Source organism: Petaurus breviceps, unplaced genomic scaffold (genome assembly GCF_028583685.1).
Source record: "Petaurus breviceps papuanus isolate PSGF00001 unplaced genomic scaffold, PetGlider_PUasm1.0 188, whole genome shotgun sequence".
NCBI classification, from domain to species: domain Eukaryota; kingdom Metazoa; phylum Chordata; class Mammalia; order Diprotodontia; family Petauridae; genus Petaurus; species Petaurus breviceps.
Genome location: NW_027185804.1, coordinates 36,875,736 through 36,892,947, shown reverse-complemented (window position 1 = coordinate 36,892,947; position 17,212 = coordinate 36,875,736). Strand labels below are relative to the sequence as shown.

The window sequence follows — 17,212 nt, the reverse complement described above, 5'->3', positions numbered from 1 at the left end:
TTTGGAGGGCAGTTGGGGTTAAGTGACTTGCCCAAGATCACACGGCTTGTAAGTGTGTCAAGTGTCTGAGGCCCGATTTGAACTCAGGTCCTCCTGACTCCAGCTTTGCCTGGCACATCTGGATAGGCAGGGCACGGTTTGCAAGTTTCTCCACACTCCTCCCACATCCATTTTTCATAAGCACAGATCTGACCATGGCACTCTCCATAGGCTCCCTTGTGCCCCTGGGACCATCCAGATTCCTCTGCTCAGCTTTTCAAGCTCTTCACAACCTGGCACCAGCCTCTATCTCATGGGACATGACTCCTTCCCACATGCTCTGACCTATCCCAAATGGCTCTCTCCCTCTTCTTCACACTTTGTTGCCAGCACTTTCTTCTTGGAGAATCCCAACCTTTCTTCAGGATACAGTGGAAGCACCACCTCCTCCTTGATGTCCTTCCTGCTTCTCCCCAACTGCTAAGGCCCACCCTCCCTGACAACCTCAGATATAATCCCTTGGCCTTTATTTGTATTTATTCACCTTTTATCTAGTCTATAGATACTTAAGGATGCCTTTGTTGTCTCCTACATTAGACTTGCCAACAGGGGTTGTTTCATTCACTGTATCTCTATTCCTGGGACTTGGCACACAGCATGGCATACATATCAGAGGGATTTAATAAATACTTATTGATCATTTGAGTGTAAGGAACTCCCAGGGAAGGAAATTCATTCTCCCAATGCAGAGCCACACTTTTGGGCAACTTCAAGTCTTGGAGTGTTTCCTGGAGCACTGAGAGAATCCATGCTTTGTCTGTGTGCCAGAAGCAGGACTTGAATCTCCTTTACCCTCTCCAGTAGGCTGCCTTTTGCCTGGAAGGATAGTGGCTAATACAAGTTTTTCAATTTGCATTTTAAAAGGCAGTGTCCTGTAGAGACAAAATGACAGCAGCAGGGTTTGAGGTCCTGGTATAGCAGAAAGTTTCCTTTTGGTTCTGCTCTTCTCCCTTTCCCCTAATTTTTTAGGGGTAAAAAGCATAGTCATAGAGCTGTAAAACAAAAAAAAGAAAGGTAATCATTGATGCATTAAAAATGCATAGAAGAAAACAGAGGGAAGACCAGAAAAGAAACACAGACAAGCAGAGCACCATTAAAAGTTACATGTGAAATTTATGCTTTTCTGGAAAGGAAAAACAAGCTATCCACAACCTACTTTATATGTATATATGCATATATATATATATATATATATATATATGTGTGTGTGTGTGTGTGTGTGTGTGTGTGTGTATACAAGCTCTTTTGGTTAAGTTCAGAATAAAAATGAAAAAAATTTTTTTAAAGCAATCGGGGTTAAGTAACTTGCTCAAGGTTACACAGCCAGTTATTTCTGGGTGTGGTGCTGAGTATCTGAGCCCGGATTTGATCCAGGTCATCCTGACACTGGAGCTGGTGCTCTTACTCGCTGAGCCACCTGGCCACCCCTAAAAAAAATGAAAATTTTTAAAAGCTTCTTTGGTAAAGTACTAAATTTATGGTTATTTTTTGTCACTGGAACCCATTATTGGGGCCTATACCTTATAGCAAGAGGAAGAGTGAATTGCTAGTGAATTGACCTAGAATAAGTTGAGATGGGGTATCTTATTTTAGGATAAAAACATTCAAAGTACCAGTATGGAAGAAATTTCCCTATTTCCTCTTCCCTCCATTTTTATTCCCCATTTAAGCAGAATTGAATTTGTAGTGGGAAGTTTGTCCAGCCATGGAACAGTCTTTTAATGCCATTTTTATTTCTGCAGATTTCCATGAGGATAACTTCCAAGGACCTGGATGGCCCCATTTTAGCTGCTTCCAAACCTGGAGCCAGTGCTTACTCCACCCTCCTCAGTGCCTGGGGTGGTAGTGGTGCCTGAGAGCCATGAAGGTTGTCCCTGAGAAGAATGCTGTCCGGATACTCTGGGGTCGAGAAAGGGGCACACAGGCCTTAGGGGCTCAGCGGCTTCTGCAGGAGCTGGTGGAGGATAAAACCCGGTGGATGAAATGGGAAGGAAAGGCAAGAAATCTTTTTTCCTGGGAGCTGGGGGTGAAGGGTTCATAGAGAGAACCCACCACTAGTGAGGGAAGGGTAGAAACAGAGACAGAGCTCTTCTTGTCAGAGGAAACAGTAGGATAGAGGCAGCCGTCCTCGGGAGCTGCTTTTCAGTGGGGATGAGAATGCAGGGCCTAGTTCATTCAGTCTATAGCTAGAGCCTTGTTTCCTAATGCTTGGAGCCTAGACTGAATGCAGATGTGGCTTTTGAAGCAGAATTAATGGTTATTAATGGTTGTTCTTGGATGGCTCCAGGGAACTCTGATCACTGTCTTCTCTTGTTTTTCCTCCAGAAAGTTGAACTTCCTGACAGTCCACGTTCCACCTTCTTACTGGCCTTCAGCCCAGACAGGTACTCTGCTCCTATTGACAGCCTTAACTTTACCACCCTCAGTGGTGGTAACCATCTAGTTAGCTCAGCCTCGCCTGAATCCTGCTTCCCTGTCCTGCCCTTTCCGAATGGCAATGCATAGACCAATCCCTTAGTAATGGTTCGAAGGGGGACAGTGAAGAAGAGGTAGCTCCATGGTCTTGGATGGGCTAAAAAAGACTATTCTCTCCAAAGGTGGTACTTGGGATGCAGTAGACTAGCCAAAAAGCATTTCAACATTCATCCCATTCAGCAAGCATTTAGTAAGCACCTATAGTATACTAGGCCTTGTGCCAGGCCCTGGGGACACAGAGACAGAAATGAAATGATCACAGCCTCCAGGATGGGTGTGTTTCCCTGGGGGCCTAGAACATTTTCAGAGGAGTAAAGCCAAAACTTAGACAGTGAGCACAGATTTTCTGAGAGTGAATTGACCCATGGTAGGGAGGGGGTGTGTGTGTGTGTGCAGAGATTGGAAATGGCATCTGAGCTGACAAATGAAGGAGAAAGACTATTCTAGGCATGGAGTATGGCCTTGTAAGGTTTCTAACCCAACCTGGTACATAGTAGGTGCTCTGTAAATGTAAGTTATTCTTTGTAAGGAGACAGAAGTTGGAATGGGATATGTGTGCAGCACTAAGTAGATCATTGTATCTAGAACAATGGTTACAAGGTTTCTCCTGTTTAGGCCTTTATAATACTGTGTGCCCCTCACTGTGCTGGCCATCACTGGGGAGCAAAAAAGGCCCAAAGTAGTCTCCCCCTCTCAGGAAGCTCCTAGTCCATTGAGGGAGACAACATGCAGACAGCTATGTACAAACAAGGCATAGACAGGATAATAAACACAGGGGGAAGGCACTAAGGTTAAGTGGGATTGGGAAAGACTGCTTGTCTTCAGCTGGGACTAGAAACAAGTCAAGGGAGCTAAGAGAAGGAGGGAGAGTGTTCAAGGAATGGGGACAAACTTTAGAGTTGGGAAATGGAGTGTCACATTGGAGAAATAGCCGGGAGGCCAGTATCATTGGATTGCTAACAGAATGGAGGGTGATGAAGTGTAAGAAGACTTCCCAGGTAGGCAGGGGCCAGGTTAGAGAGGGCTTTAAAGGCCAAACAGGCCTTTATATTTTATCCTGGAGGTAATAGGAAGCCACTGGAGTTTATTGAGTAGGAGGGTGACATGGTCAGACCTGTGCTTTAGAAAGGTTTTGTGACAGCTCAGACCAGGATAGAGGATCCAGGGCACTGAGGAGAAAGTGAGAAATCTGTTGCCCAAAACTTACCCCCTTCTACTGGTTTTTTCTTCCTATTCAGGATGGGTGCTAATCCATGTTGGTCAGCCAGAACCAAAAAAGTTCTGCACTGTTTCTTCTGCTGCCTAGCTCCTCATTCCTTCTCTTTTGTAGGACGCTCATGGCCTCCACCCATGTGAACCACAACATCTACATTACGGAGGTGAAGACTGGCAAGTGTGTTCATTCTCTGGTGGGGCATCGACGTACACCGTGGTGTGTGACTTTTCACCCCACCATCCCAGGCCTCATTGCTTCTGGCTGCCTTGATGGGGAGGTTAGGATTTGGGATTTACATGTGAGTACTTCCTTTGGCTGCTCTGACCTGGGCTAAGCTGATTGCTAAATACCTCCTGCCATTGGTTGAGGGGCAGAAGCAAACCCCTTTACTTCCAGGCTCTAGGTCGTCTTTTTAAAAAATCGTCAAATTATTTTTCAACATAGCAGCGAACATAGACAAGCTGAAATACAAACGTGTGCCTCCGCATTTCAACCAGACAACCACGCACATGCCATTGTACTCTTCCAGAATGTAGCCTTCCTTGAAAGGGAAGAGAGAGCCTGTGCTGGGTCTGGCACAAGGCAGCATTGGTCCAGGGATTCGCGGTGTTCAGTCTCAATTTTGTGGCTTCCTTTCTATGGTGGCAGTCAGGGTTTCTGTTGTTCTTGGGGGTCTGCTTTCTACACTCGGCATTGCTTCAGGGAAGTCTGCAGATTCTGTCCATTGGTCATTCCCTAGTCATGGGGTAAAAGTTTTGTTTTCAGGCTTTTGCTTTTACAGATTGTGCTGCTCTGAATATTTTCTTTTCTTCCTCATAATAATTTTGACTATAAATCTAGTAGCAGAATTGCTGGTATAACTTCCACATATTACTTGACATTGCCTTCTGAGAGTGACAGCAGTCCCTTGGCTCAGCAGCAGTAAAGGGGCTCATTGGCTTTGTTGTGACTTCACCACTATTGAATTGTCTATCTTTCACTCTGTTTAGTATTTGCCCTTGCTTCAGGACTCTGCCTGATGAACAGGAATGACCTGTTGAATCAATGATAGGCACCCCCCCCCCCCCCTCCGTTTTTTCCCTCCATCCTTGGAGGGGCAGCCTGGCTCCTAAGCTTTGTCTCTGTCAGCTGCCCTTTGTATCGTTCCCAGGCAGCCCCAGGATGTCCTCCAGGATTCTGTGGGGCACATCAGGCTTTGTCTGAATGTCCTTTGGCCTGGTTCATAGGGAGAATTGTACTTTTCCCAATATGATGTTCCCTTGTTGCTGGTGATTGGTGTAGGCAACTGGTGTTCCCCACATTTTGTCAGGCCTTGGCATGAGAGGCTTCACATTTTTGCAGGCCTTGAGCAGGTGCCTCAACTGGAGAAATGGGTGTGGTTCTTGCCTGTTATTGTGGAGGACTCTGATACATGAGTCATTGATGAGGACTAACCATTTAGTGTTGTATGGTCAGGGTTGGTTACTGCTGCTTGCCCATTTCATGGGGTCCTATTTACAAAAGGCCCAGTGTATAAATTATGTTAAATAGAGTCCTTCTGAAATAGGTATTTCCCTGTTTGCCTAGAGCTTATTGTCTAACCTGAAAGTGATTCGGGAATGGTTCATCCATAGGGTGGCAGTGAAAGCTGGTTCACAGACAGCAACAATGCCATTGCCTCCCTGGCTTTCCACCCCACGGCTCAGCTCCTGCTGATTGCCACGGCCCATGAGATCCACTTCTGGGATTGGAGCCGGCGGGAGCCTTTTGCAGTTGTGAAGACAGCCAGCGAGATGGAGAGGGTCCGGTGAGTAGCTTGTTCCATTAGTGGACAGCCCACATGGCATAGGCCTAGAGTGGAGGGGATCTACTTGCCAAGGTTTGGTATGGTTCTAGTAACTATGCCCACTGCCAAAGAAGTTAGGTTCTAAGGATGTGCACCCGTGCAGTGTGACTGTGCAGAGAGCAGTTGTGTCCTGTGGGCCTCCCTGCAGTACCTTATCGTGTCCGATTGGACCCTTGGAATAGCTTACAGAGTACCAGCTCAGTAGGCTGAAGGGCAGAAACAGTCTGTCAGGAGACAGAAAATATGTTCGCATGTTTCATGGGGTGAGAAATTCCTTTTTTTCCTGTCTGTGCTTATATCAAATCTTTGTGAGACAGGAATTTTGGAGAAGTCAAGCATCTAACAAAAGCTGCCAAATAGGATGTGTCTTTTTTCTTGCCCCAAACTTAAGACATGTTTCTAACTTGAACCTGGATTAAAAGTAGAGAGATTTTGTCTTCTGGTGTTTCAATTGGACACAGACTCACTTTCTAGTCTAAGTCATTAGGACTTGTTGCTGGGGCTGTTAAAACGCCATTCTGACACACATCCAGCAGGTGAACTATAGGGTGAACTGATCCCCAAGGATGGGGATGGGAGGGTCCTACTGCCTTACAGCTAGGATGGGCCCTTCTGTGGGGAAGCAGGCTGTGCATCAGGAGAGCCGACTACTGTTGCTTTCAGGAATGAGGGCATCTGGTGATAACTACCAAAAGCTGATCTTCAGGGATATGGGAACCCTGTTTCTGAGGCAAGTGGGGAGGGGTAGTAAGAAGAACTGAATCTTTTTCTGTTTGTACAAAGATTTGGAAGTCTCTCTAACTAAATAAATACCTATGTATGTATTCTCTGAGTTTTTCAGTATTGCTTGATGTAGAGTATAGTACAGTATTTCCTAAGTTTTGAATTAACACCGACTCTCTCTCTCTCTCTCTCTCTCTTCCCTCCCTCCCTCCCCTTTTCTCTTCTCTTCTTTCTTACGTTTTTTCCCCTCCTTTACCCTCCTCTTCTTTTTTTCTCTCTTTCTCTCTGTCTGTCACATCTCTCTCTCTCTCTCATTTTAGGTTGGTGAGGTTTGACCCCCTCGGACACTACTTACTCACAGCAATTGTTAACCCCTCCAATCAGCAGGTAACTGAATTGATGATTTCCCCACAGCCCCTAAGCTGCTGTAAACTTTGAGTTATCCTAGGTCACTGAGGCCTGCTTCTTTCCCCTGCTGAATATGTCTTTGCTTTCAGACAAGTTCCAGAATCAGCAACAGGTTGTATATCCAAAGTCAGAGCTATACTCATCCCAGGAAATTCAGCCCTGGCTTTCTTTTGGAATGATAGCCTTCCCTTATGTCACCACAAGGAACACTTTGGTGGTGCCCCTCCTTGCCATGACTTTGGCTGGCTGGCATTTTTCTCTTGCCTGCTGACCTCCTTGTCATGGAGGAAGTAGCTTGGATATGGAGACTGGGTTCCCTGCTTTATTCAGTCAGGCTTAGTTCCACCCTGAAAGGGTGTTGTTTAATTCTGTGTTCAGATCAATGGTTGAGAAGGCCCAGGTGAGGTAGTTTTGAGAAGCCTGTGCTCCAGGATTAAGGGGCCCTCTCCTTGGGGTAATGTAGTGTAGTCACTCATTTTCTTGGCCTTCCTGGAGATGCTGAGTCCTCTCCTGCCCCGCCCCTGTCTCCCTGCTTCTTCCCAACGTGGTCTGTTCCAGAGTGATGATGAGCCAGAGATCCCTGTGGATGGCGCGGAGCTGTCTCATTTCCGCCAGCGTGCTCTCCTGCAGTCCCAGCCTGTCCGCCGGACGCCTCTTCTGCACAACTTCTTGCACATGCTGTCCTCCCGCTCCTCTGGCATCCAGGTGGGAGAGCACAGCACAGTCCAAGATTCTGCCATCCCCTCACCCCCGCCTCCTCCACCGCCTCCCCTTCCGCCCAACACGGAGAGCACCAGGACGTCTGCTTACCCCAGGCTCCGAGAGCGGGTCAGCTACCCCCCAGCCGAGTGCTGCCAGCCCCTGGGGATGCTGTGCCTTTGCAGCCGCTGCTCTCGTGCTCGACTTCCTTCTTCCCTCTTCCCACACCAGGACAGTGCCCCCTCTACTTCTGCTGGGGCTACTACCGCTTCCTTTTCTTCTGTACAGACCGAGCCCTACCATGCCCCGGAGCAGGCTTCGTCAGCGCAGCAGGACCAGGGCCTCCTGAACCGCCCATCTGCCTTCAGCACAGTGCAGAGCGGCACTGCGGGTAACACCCTCCGGAACCTCAGCCTGGGGCCTACCCGGCGCTCTCTGGGTGGCCCTCTCTCCAGCCACCCTTCCAGGTATCACCAGGCCGGGAGGGAAATAGCCTCTGGGCTCGGAGGTTCTGACTGGACCCGAACGGTGCTAAGTATGGACTCTCGTTCTGAGGCAGACACTCTGCCCCCGCCAAGGACCAGCGCCTCTTCAGTGAGCTTACTGTCTGTGCTGAGGCAGCAGGAAGGCAGCTCCCAGGCGTCGGTGTACACCTCTGCCACCGAGGGGAGGGGCTTCTCAGTAGCAGGGCTGGCAGCAGAGGCCGACACGGGCAGTAGCTCGGGCCAGAGTAATAACTCAGGCAGCATCCGAAACGAGCTTCAGTGTGACCTGAGACGCTTCTTCTTGGAGTATGACCGGCTCCAGGAGCTGGACCCAGCCCTGGGGGGAGATCCCACTCCAACCCAGCAGGCCCAGGAGATGTTAAATAATAATATTGAGCCGGAGAGGCCAGGTCCTTCCCACCAGCCCACCCCGCACAGCAGTGAGAACAATTCTAACCTTTCACGGGGCCACCTGAACCGCTGCCGTGCCTGTCATAACCTCCTGACCTTCAACAATGACACCCTGCGCTGGGAAAGAACCACACCTAACTACTCACCCGGTGAGAGTAGTTCCTCCTGGCAGGTCCCCAGTGCCTTGGAGGGCCTGCCAGCAGGAGGCAGCCAGCTGTCCCCTGCCGATGGCACTGAGGGAGGGCGAGTCCCCAGCTCCAGCAGGCTGGAGTTGAGCACTTCCACCAGCGCACAGGATGAGAGGACTGTGGGAGTGGCCTTCAACCAGGAGACAGGCCACTGGGAACGAGTTTACAGCCAGGCGGCTGCCAGCAGACCTGGGAATGTATCACAGGAGGCCTTAAACCAGGAAATGCCTGAGGAAAGTTCTGAGGAAGATTCACTCAGGAGGTAAGATCACTGTGACCCTGCCTTCCATCCCTGACCCCTCTCAGGGCTACTGTAGATACTGCTTCTTGGACTCTAGGACTGTCAGTCTTCCTGGGCCTGGGCTTTGTGTAGGAACCTGAGAAATAGAGTCCAGTGACCTCCCCAAGGGGACGCAAGCTAGTTAGTCACATGCCCTGGCCATTATACTAGGCCTCTGTGTTGCCTTTTTAGACATCCTTGCTTTCCAATGAGAGGTCAGATGGACCTTGGTGTCTTGACTCACTTCCCCGAGGAACCTGTATACCTTCTGACTGTGTCTTAGCCTATATCTGATGTTCTTTTGGGCATGTCAATAATAATTCCCAAGGCTACAGGAAGCATCTCTGTCTGACTCAGGAGGGATTCACAGGATCCTGGCTTGTGTTGAAAGGAAGGATGGGAGAGAAGCGATCCCTCTTGAAGGAGGGCAAGTGTTTCATTTGCTCAGAGCTGGTGCTGATCTTTCAACACTCTTCCTATACTTTGGTCTCACATAGATAGAGAAGAGAAATCGGGTTTCCTAGGAGAAGTATTGTCCTTATACAGTGACTTAGACTTAGTACCCTACTGATGATGCTGAGAATTGGCTTTCTTAAGTGACCATTTGCTCCCTTTTGGGGCTCATCATCAGAGTTTAAACCTTATTTTGTTCAGTCGTCTTGTTTTATGGAGAAGGCCACCAGGGCTCACAGGGGGTAGAGTGCCCTGTCCATGGTCACTGGGTTAGTAGTGGTGGAGTTTGGGGTTTCAGCCCTTCCCTCTTAACTTGGGATGCATTCTGCTTTCCACAGTGCCTTGCTTTTCCTTCTCAAAACCAGGAGTCCAGAATTTCTCCAACCTCTGACTTGTGTTCTTATTCCAGGCTAGGGGGCAGATGCAGGGTTTATGGGAACCTGTAGTGGACAGAATTATTCATATAAGGGAGGGGCTCTGGTTGCTCAGAATTTCATCCCAGATAGCAGGACAGTGACAGACCAAAGGCAGGTGTGGTTTCTTGTTCCCACACGTGCATATGGTATCTTTATTTATTAGACATTTCTCTCCATTTCAGTAAAGGTCAAATCCAGAATGATCACCAGTCTCTTAGACTATGCCTCTTGGGTCCAGACAGTGCCTCACCACACTGTTTGTTCTACTGAAGTCAGTGAAGTTTACCTGCGACAGATATCTGTCAGGAGTGGGATTCAGTTTGTGATGATGGGCAGAGAAATTAATGTGTTCTACTACCTGAAGGCAGCTGCAGTCAGCCAGCAAGTCTGGAGGGCTTCCCATGGTCCCATCTGTGTAGGGGATCAAAAAGAAGCCTGAGACACATTGTCTCTACCTATCCTCGAGGAACTTCTGATCTTGTTGGGGTATGAGATTTACAGCTCAAAACAATTATAACAGAGCATTTTAAAGTTATAACAAAACTGTGTGTTGCAGTGGAGTTTTAGAGAAAGATCATTGTAGGCTTGGGTCATCAGGGACAGCTTCCTGGAAGAAGTGGTACTTGAAGGAAGCCCTGATAAATAAACAAGATGAGAGGGATGGCAGGGAAGTGACTCATTCTGGCAAAGCAGCCTGTAAAAAATGACCATGCTATATGGTCATTTTTGGAGCTAGCGATTGGCCTGAGTGGGACCCGGGATTCATGTGGAAGGGGAGGGAGACTGCACTGACCAAGGTAAGGGGAAGCTAAGGCCTTCTGAGCAGGCATCGTACCCACGCAGGGGGCTGGGTCAGGACCTCGGTTAGGGCCCTGGCATTTGACAGTTGGAATAGAGCCACCCTAGTTCCTTTGCCTCATCCAGGCCCCCTCACTGAGGCAGCCAGCACATGACACAGGTGTGAACGAGACAAGTGCCCAGTCAGTGCATGTCACCTTTTGGTGGTTGCCAGGGTTTGTCCTCAGCACCCACTGGAAGGTGCTCCTGGGTCTGATTTCTGCTTTGGGATCTGAGGCCCCAGACCAGTCTAGGCTTTCCCCTCACTTACTTTGGCATGGGTAATTTTTCCTTTAGAAATAGTATTTTTATAAATTTGTATGAAACACTGCTCTTTACCATAATGTCAGCCCTCTTTTAAAGCAAACCTATTAAAAACCCAGGAACTGTTTTGACTTTTGCTGGAATGTACTGAGGCTAGCTCAGGTGAGGTTATACTGAACAACTTCCAGCAAATACACACATACTCTTCAGGCTCCCCGTGCTTTGTGTGTGTGTCTGGGCACCTTTTTCTGTGGGCTAAGGGTGCTGAGCCCCGTATCACCTGCTGGCCTGGAATCCCCCAGATCCCTGGGAGGCTTCGCTGCCACTTTGGGGCTGTTACTGTGTGTGAGCTGCCCACTTGCAGACAGTGACTGTTGCTGATGGTCATCCTAGGGAATAGAACTGAATGGTCCCCTAGCTGAGCATCCTCCCTGTGAATTGGAAGCGGGACCAGTGAGGGTGACTGTGCTTGCTGTGGTTGCTGGGGGAGGGCTGGCTGCATCCTCAGTCTTTGGTGCTGCCCTGCTAATTAGTGTTGTTAGCAAATAAGAGTATTAATAGTCATGTACAGGGCTGGGCAGCAGAAGCTAATTTTGCAGCCCAGGCTCATCTGCTTTTGTTCTTGGGCGGCCTGTGTAGCATGACTCCTCAGTTCCCCCTTCAGCTTTCCAGCTTCTTAGCTCCTGAGCCATGGCAGACTTGGTGCTTCATTCTTCTAAGGCTGAGGCTTTTTTAAAGACAATTTTCAAGCACCTAATAGCACATGACATTATGACTCCTTCCAGTAGGTGTCACTCTAACCTCTAAAACTAATTACATAGAAATAACAGACACTTTTTGCTTTAAATTTTCATTACTCAAATTCAACTTTACATAAAGAATTCTGAAAGCTGTCCACATGCCCCAAAATGCCTATGTTCACTTTATGGTACAGGACCGTGGTCTCTTTCTCTGCTTCTGCACCTTGGCTTGATTGCCCATGGCCTCCCTCCCACTAAAAAAAAAAAAATAAATTATTTTAAAAGAAAATGCCTTCCAAGTGAAAATAGAAGAAAAGATATATGAAGAGACTGCCACTGCTGCCATTGAATGGGGGCTTGACTCGAGACCTCAGGCACTGAGAGATCTTTGCCCTCTCCACCCATCTGCCCATTTGCCTGTGTGTCTGTCCTCAGCCCTGGCGTGTTACTTGTCCTTTCCTGTCTGTGTCCATGTCTGGCTTGCATGTGTCTGCAGACCTTCCCACGCCTTACCCCTCTCCCCCCATGTTCTTCTGCTAGATTCCAGCAAGGTCCCCATGTGTTCCTCCCCCTGTTCTTCCTTCTCTGTCCTTGGTCACCATGTGTCCTTGAACCCTTTGCCAGCATTTTCCTCCCCCACATCTGAGGGCAAATTCACAAATCACATAAAAATCTTTATGTAGGGGTCTTTGAGACCATGGACTTATATAAAGTGAGAACTGTCTGGATTTACAAAGTATTAACAGTTCTGAGTTCAAAGGCCTCTGAAATTTATCACCAGACCCCTTAACCTTAAATTAAGACTCATTGCTCTAAAAGTTCTAAATTAGGAGAAAGAGAAAATGGTTAGAATCTTTGGTCACTTAGTAATTTCATGTGTCACACTTAGTATCTTCATTACTTAAGGATAACAGTTGATTGGACATCCCTTCCTTTTTTTTGGTTCATATCCATGTCTTGCCCCCTAAGCATGAGTCTTCCCCGAGGAGGTGTACTAGCCCCCATACTCTTCTCTCTTTATGTTTTCTTGGTGACCCCATCAGTTCTGAGGATTTTAATTGCTACCCCCCAGATCTCTACATCCAGCTCCATCTCCCCTCAAGTTCATTCCCATGTCATTCATTACTTGCCTATTGGATGTTATGGAAACATCTCCAACTGTCTACAATAGGACTCCTTATCTTTCCCCTGGATCCCATTCCTCTTCCACGCTTCCCCATCACTGCTGAAGGCACGGCCATACATCCAGCCAGCCTTGTGGGTTTGTCACTTTTGCCTCATTCTCCTTTCTTCACTCTCCCTCACCTACAAATCCAGTCATTTGCCAGATCTTGCCATTTCCGCCTTCACAGCCTATTTTACAACACAGCTGTCACCTTAGTTCAGGCCCTCACTGTCTTTGGTCCAGATCATTCATTAGCCTTCCAATCGTGGTTCTTACCTTATCTCTCCCTGTTTCAGCCTGTTCTGCATACTGCTGCCAAAGTGATCTTTCCTTGAGCATTGATGTGATCATGTCACCCTCTTTCTCAGCCAACTCTAGGGCTTTCCTGTTGACTCTCAGATAAAATATTAATTTCTGTGTCCTCACCTCTGCCCCTCATAGAGTGTCTTTCTTTACGATGCAGCTCAGGCACCACCTCCAACATGAAACCTTTCTGGCTCCCCTTCCTCGTAAGCTGTGTTACATTTAAGTAGTTTGTACTGATCTTTCTTCATTTTCTGTGTGTGTGTGTGTGTGTGTGTGAGAGAGAGAGAGAGAGAGAGATTGTCTCCCTTTTTAGACTGTAACTTCCTAGAGGCAGTCTGTAATTCAATGGCCAGGTTATTGGACTTGGAATCAGGAAGACCTCAGTTCAGATATGACACTTACTAGCTGCGTGACTTTGGCCAAGTCACTTAACCTCTCCCAGCCTCATTCCTCATCCGTAAATGGGAATTGTATTAACACCTACGTCTCAGGATTGTTGTGAGGCTCCAACAAGATAATATCTGTGAAGTGCTTTGCTCACCTTGAAGAGTTATACAAATGTAGGGATTGTAATTAAGTAGAGAGGGTTTCTTCATTGTATTTGTGTCTCCAGTGCCAAGCTCACTGCCTGGTACAAAGTAGACACTTAATAATACTTGTGAATTGATACGTTGTAAGACATTAGATCTCCCTAGGGTTTGGTTCATACTTCTCTCTGAGCAAAATTGGAACCAACAGGTTTTTACTTGGGGATTAAGTGAATTTCCTCACTACCAGCAATTCACTCAGTGATCATCCCTAGGAAAGCTGTTGGTTCATTCATGTTGGGTGTTCATTATTAAAATTGCAGGTACCCCAGAGGCACAAGTCAGGGTAAGAACATTTCTTGTTCCCCTGTTCTCTATCCCAGTGTGAGGTTTGCTGGAGCCTGGGCACTTACAGAAAGACTGACTAGAAGTAGGAGGCCTCACATTCCCCTGGGAGTTCTTTTGTTCTCTTATGCTCAGGAAGGCTAGGTGGGAAAATGGTGACAGGTGAAAGGACTCGTGGGAAAAATTAATGACCTGGAAAGGTGCCCGTGTAGAGCCTGAATTTCTTTCATTTTCAGTCAGTAGATTTCTTTGGAAGATGGAATAGCCTTAAGCCTCCAGAAACTGCAGCTTGAACAGTTGTCTGAGCTTCTTGGATTCATTAGCTGGATTCCCCAGGCACCCAGAGTTAGAACAGTGATGGAGTGGAAGTAAATGGCTTTGTCTGAAGGACTCAGTTACATTCTCTTATTCCTCTTACCATGTCCACAAGAAAGAAATGACCGAGAAAGGAAAATACCAGCTCTCTAAGCCTGGCAGGAATGTATGGGAGGCAGTGTGTGCGCCGAGAGGCCTGGACCCAGAGTCAGAAGACCTAGCTTTGAATCGGGGCTTTTCCATTTTACTAGCTCTCTGACCTGACAGCAAGTTCCTTAAATGCTCAGACTCAGTTTCCTCATTTGTAAAATGTGTATAATAGTACCTACACCTGCCTTTTACTTACTGGGTTAATGTGAGGATTACATAAGGTGACATTTATAAGGTGTTTTTTCAAACCACTGTATGAATGTTAGCTGTTATTATTTCTGTACAGCTCGTCTGTAGGGTGGAGATTCTGAAAATGTGTCTTTCTGGGACTCCTCACTCCTCTGGAGAGCATTCCTCTTGACCTCTAACATTCTGTGATTACATGAAGACTGAAACCTTTTTGTATCACATCCTTTTATTTTTTATTTTTTTTTTGCCATACTGTTGGGGTACTCATGGGCATTCTGTTCCATAATTTTAATTTATGACACCTAAAATTTGGTTCTGGGCTGCTCTTGCCCAGTTGTGGTTCAGCTGTGCAGCAGGTCAGCCAGGTTTCATATCAGTTCTCTTAGGAAAGCCCCGGCCCAGCATATTCTTTGAGTCTCCTGGCATCACATAGAACTTTGTACTGGTGATATTTGGTTTGGCATCATTTAGTGCCTTTAACATTCCTGCTAGTTGGTGCTTTTGCCATCTTTCTCCTTAAAGCTTTTACTACTTTCTAAACATCTATCCTTGGCTCTAATATAGTTCTGACTAGGTTTGAGGGCTGTTTCCCACTGGTGTTGTGTTCCTTTTTGGGTGGTTGCGTTAGGCCAGAAATATGATCAGCTTTTGTAGTATAGTGAGCTTCCGAGTTTGGACAAGCGGGCTCTCCCCTTTGTTCCCATGTCTGAGGTGTGAGCATTACTAGAAACTGTCAGGTTCAAGATGCAGATGGTTTTCCCATCATTTCCTTCCTTGGGAAGGTTTAGAATGTGCCCACATTTCATTCCATTCCTCCTTCCTTAGAAGATAATTGATTGCTTGCTCTAGGGAAGCTGGGACCTTTTCATCCGCTCTTAAGGCTTTATTATCTCCTAATTTCTGCCACCAGGCGGAGTTAATGTTCTTCTCTTTTATCTGCCAGCACCCACAGGAGGTAGTGAAGCTTCCTGGCTCCAACATGGGTTAGAGTTGGGAGCCTCAAACCTTTGAGGTTCCCCCAAACTCTCTTGTTAACTCACTGCCTTGGGCCCCTTGTCTTCTTTGGGTCTTCTGGTTAAGAAATGAGAAGAATCCTGAGAAGGCCTTGCTCTTCTAAGGCAGTTTTGCTTGTGGTGTTGGTGAAGGGAGGTTAGGGGCAGAGCAGAAGGCCCTGGTTTTAAATCTTGACTTTGCTATTTACTAGCTGTGAACTCTGGGAAAATCCCTTCCCCATTCTGTGCCTGAACTCGGACATCTGTTAAATGCAGAGGGTGCCTTCCAGCTCAGATTCCTGTGGTACTATAAGGTTCTTTTGAATTAGCTCCAATTTGGAAGCTGGAGGCCAGGCTGCCTGTAGAGAACTTTTATTCCCCAAGGACAGCCTGCTCCCCTCCTTTGAAGTCTTGGAGTGCCCTGTCTAGTCTTGGTGTCCCAAGCTTCATCCTGTGGGTACTGGAGCAGGAAGTAAAGGTTCTTCGAGAATGTGGAAGTGCCCTCTGTGCAGGGTCGTGTTGTCTTGTGAAAAGCAGAGAGGGAGGTGGAGAGCAAGGGAGGAAGGAAGGGAGAGAGAGTCGAGGAGAGCAGGGTGCCGAGAAAGACGAAAGCCCTGATGCTTGCACTGCGTCTTAGAATGGAGAGATGCTTTTCTTGGGTCTGACCTTTCTGAAGGGCATTGTGGTGGGGGGCGCGCTTCCTTTACAGTGCTGTGGGGTAGGGAGTTTAAGTGTGATGATTTCTTTTTATAAATGAGGAAACTCAGGTTCAAAGGGCATGGGACTTGCCCAGTCATGTGAGCAGGAGCTTTAGAAGGAGCCAGGTCCTCTGAGTCTAGGACTTGAGCTCTTTGCCCCCGCTTGCTGAGTATGTGTGTATGTGTTAGACTGTGTGCTGCTCCAAGCTTGTGGCTCTGCCGGCTCATAGATTCCTGTCTTGTGGGGATCATTGTAATGGGTAGAAGAATAAAGGGCCCAAGCTCTTGGGAGGGTAGTTTCTTTCACTCTTTTATCCAGGGCTTCCCACGGGAAATACTTGCAGTTTGGAGTTGGGCGCCTCACACTGTCTGAGGCAAAGGGTTGGGAGCAGATTCCTTTTCCTGAGAGAGCAAGCCTGGCAGGCAGCCCTTCCCCCTACCTCAGGCCAAATTAGCACCTGTTCTATCCAAATTACCCCCATCATCCCCCTCTCTGCTCTGTGGTGGTGGAGAGCGCTTTGGGCTTTGTACACACACCCTGAGAACTTGAAAAGATGTAATCGCCTCTGGCAGCTCAGGGAGCTGGCTCTTGTTGGGAAGGCAGCAGGCCTGGGAGAAGAGCTATGGCTTTGGCAAATACAGGGCCCCCTCCTATGCCCCCCAGTGGGAACTGTCCAACCTAGTGCTCTCGCTGTTCTGTTGGAGGTTTTTCCTAGACAATAACACCAGGTGTATGTAGGGGTTCTGTTTGCATAATGTATTTTGCTTATTGTGATTGTTTCCAGCCATTAGCTGTGCCAGTTGGCTTCCGCTCCTCCCCCTGGACCTGCTTGATCACATTTGCAGAGGCTGCTATAGTCAGATCCTGGATTGGAGGATCTGGCCTGTCTGGGACTAACGGCCAAGCTGAGAAATCTTTTTAGATATATGTTTTCCCAGTATATGATCCTGTTAAACTGGCCCAAACTAAATTGTGTGTGTGTGTGTGTGTGTGTGTGTGTGTGTGTGTGTGTGTGTGTGAGAGAGAGAGAGAGAGAGAGAGAGAGAGAGAGAGAGAGAGAGAGAG

The 17,212-nt window shown here is 47.6% G+C and overlaps 1 protein-coding gene across 9 annotated transcripts in view; it reads left to right on the top strand.

The window, feature by feature from the left end:
• AMBRA1 (autophagy and beclin 1 regulator 1) overlaps positions 1 to 17,212 on the top strand; it is a 187,212-nt gene that overhangs the window by 33,163 nt on the left and 136,837 nt on the right. For 6 of the 9 annotated variants that reach the window (XM_069091529.1, XM_069091530.1, XM_069091525.1 and 3 more), the window contains exons 2-7: positions 1,782 to 2,035; positions 2,365 to 2,423; positions 3,845 to 4,028; positions 5,344 to 5,516; positions 6,599 to 6,665; positions 7,245 to 8,731. In XM_069091529.1, the coding sequence (XP_068947630.1) occupies positions 1,901 to 2,035; positions 2,365 to 2,423; positions 3,845 to 4,028; positions 5,344 to 5,516; positions 6,599 to 6,665; positions 7,245 to 8,731 (2,105 nt within the window). In that variant the 5' untranslated portion in view covers positions 1,782 to 1,900. The remainder of the gene's footprint in view (positions 1 to 1,781; positions 2,036 to 2,364; positions 2,424 to 3,844; positions 4,029 to 5,343; positions 5,517 to 6,598; positions 6,666 to 7,244; positions 8,732 to 17,212) is intronic. The other 3 variants (XM_069091534.1, XM_069091532.1, XM_069091531.1) reach the window with 1 other exon arrangement.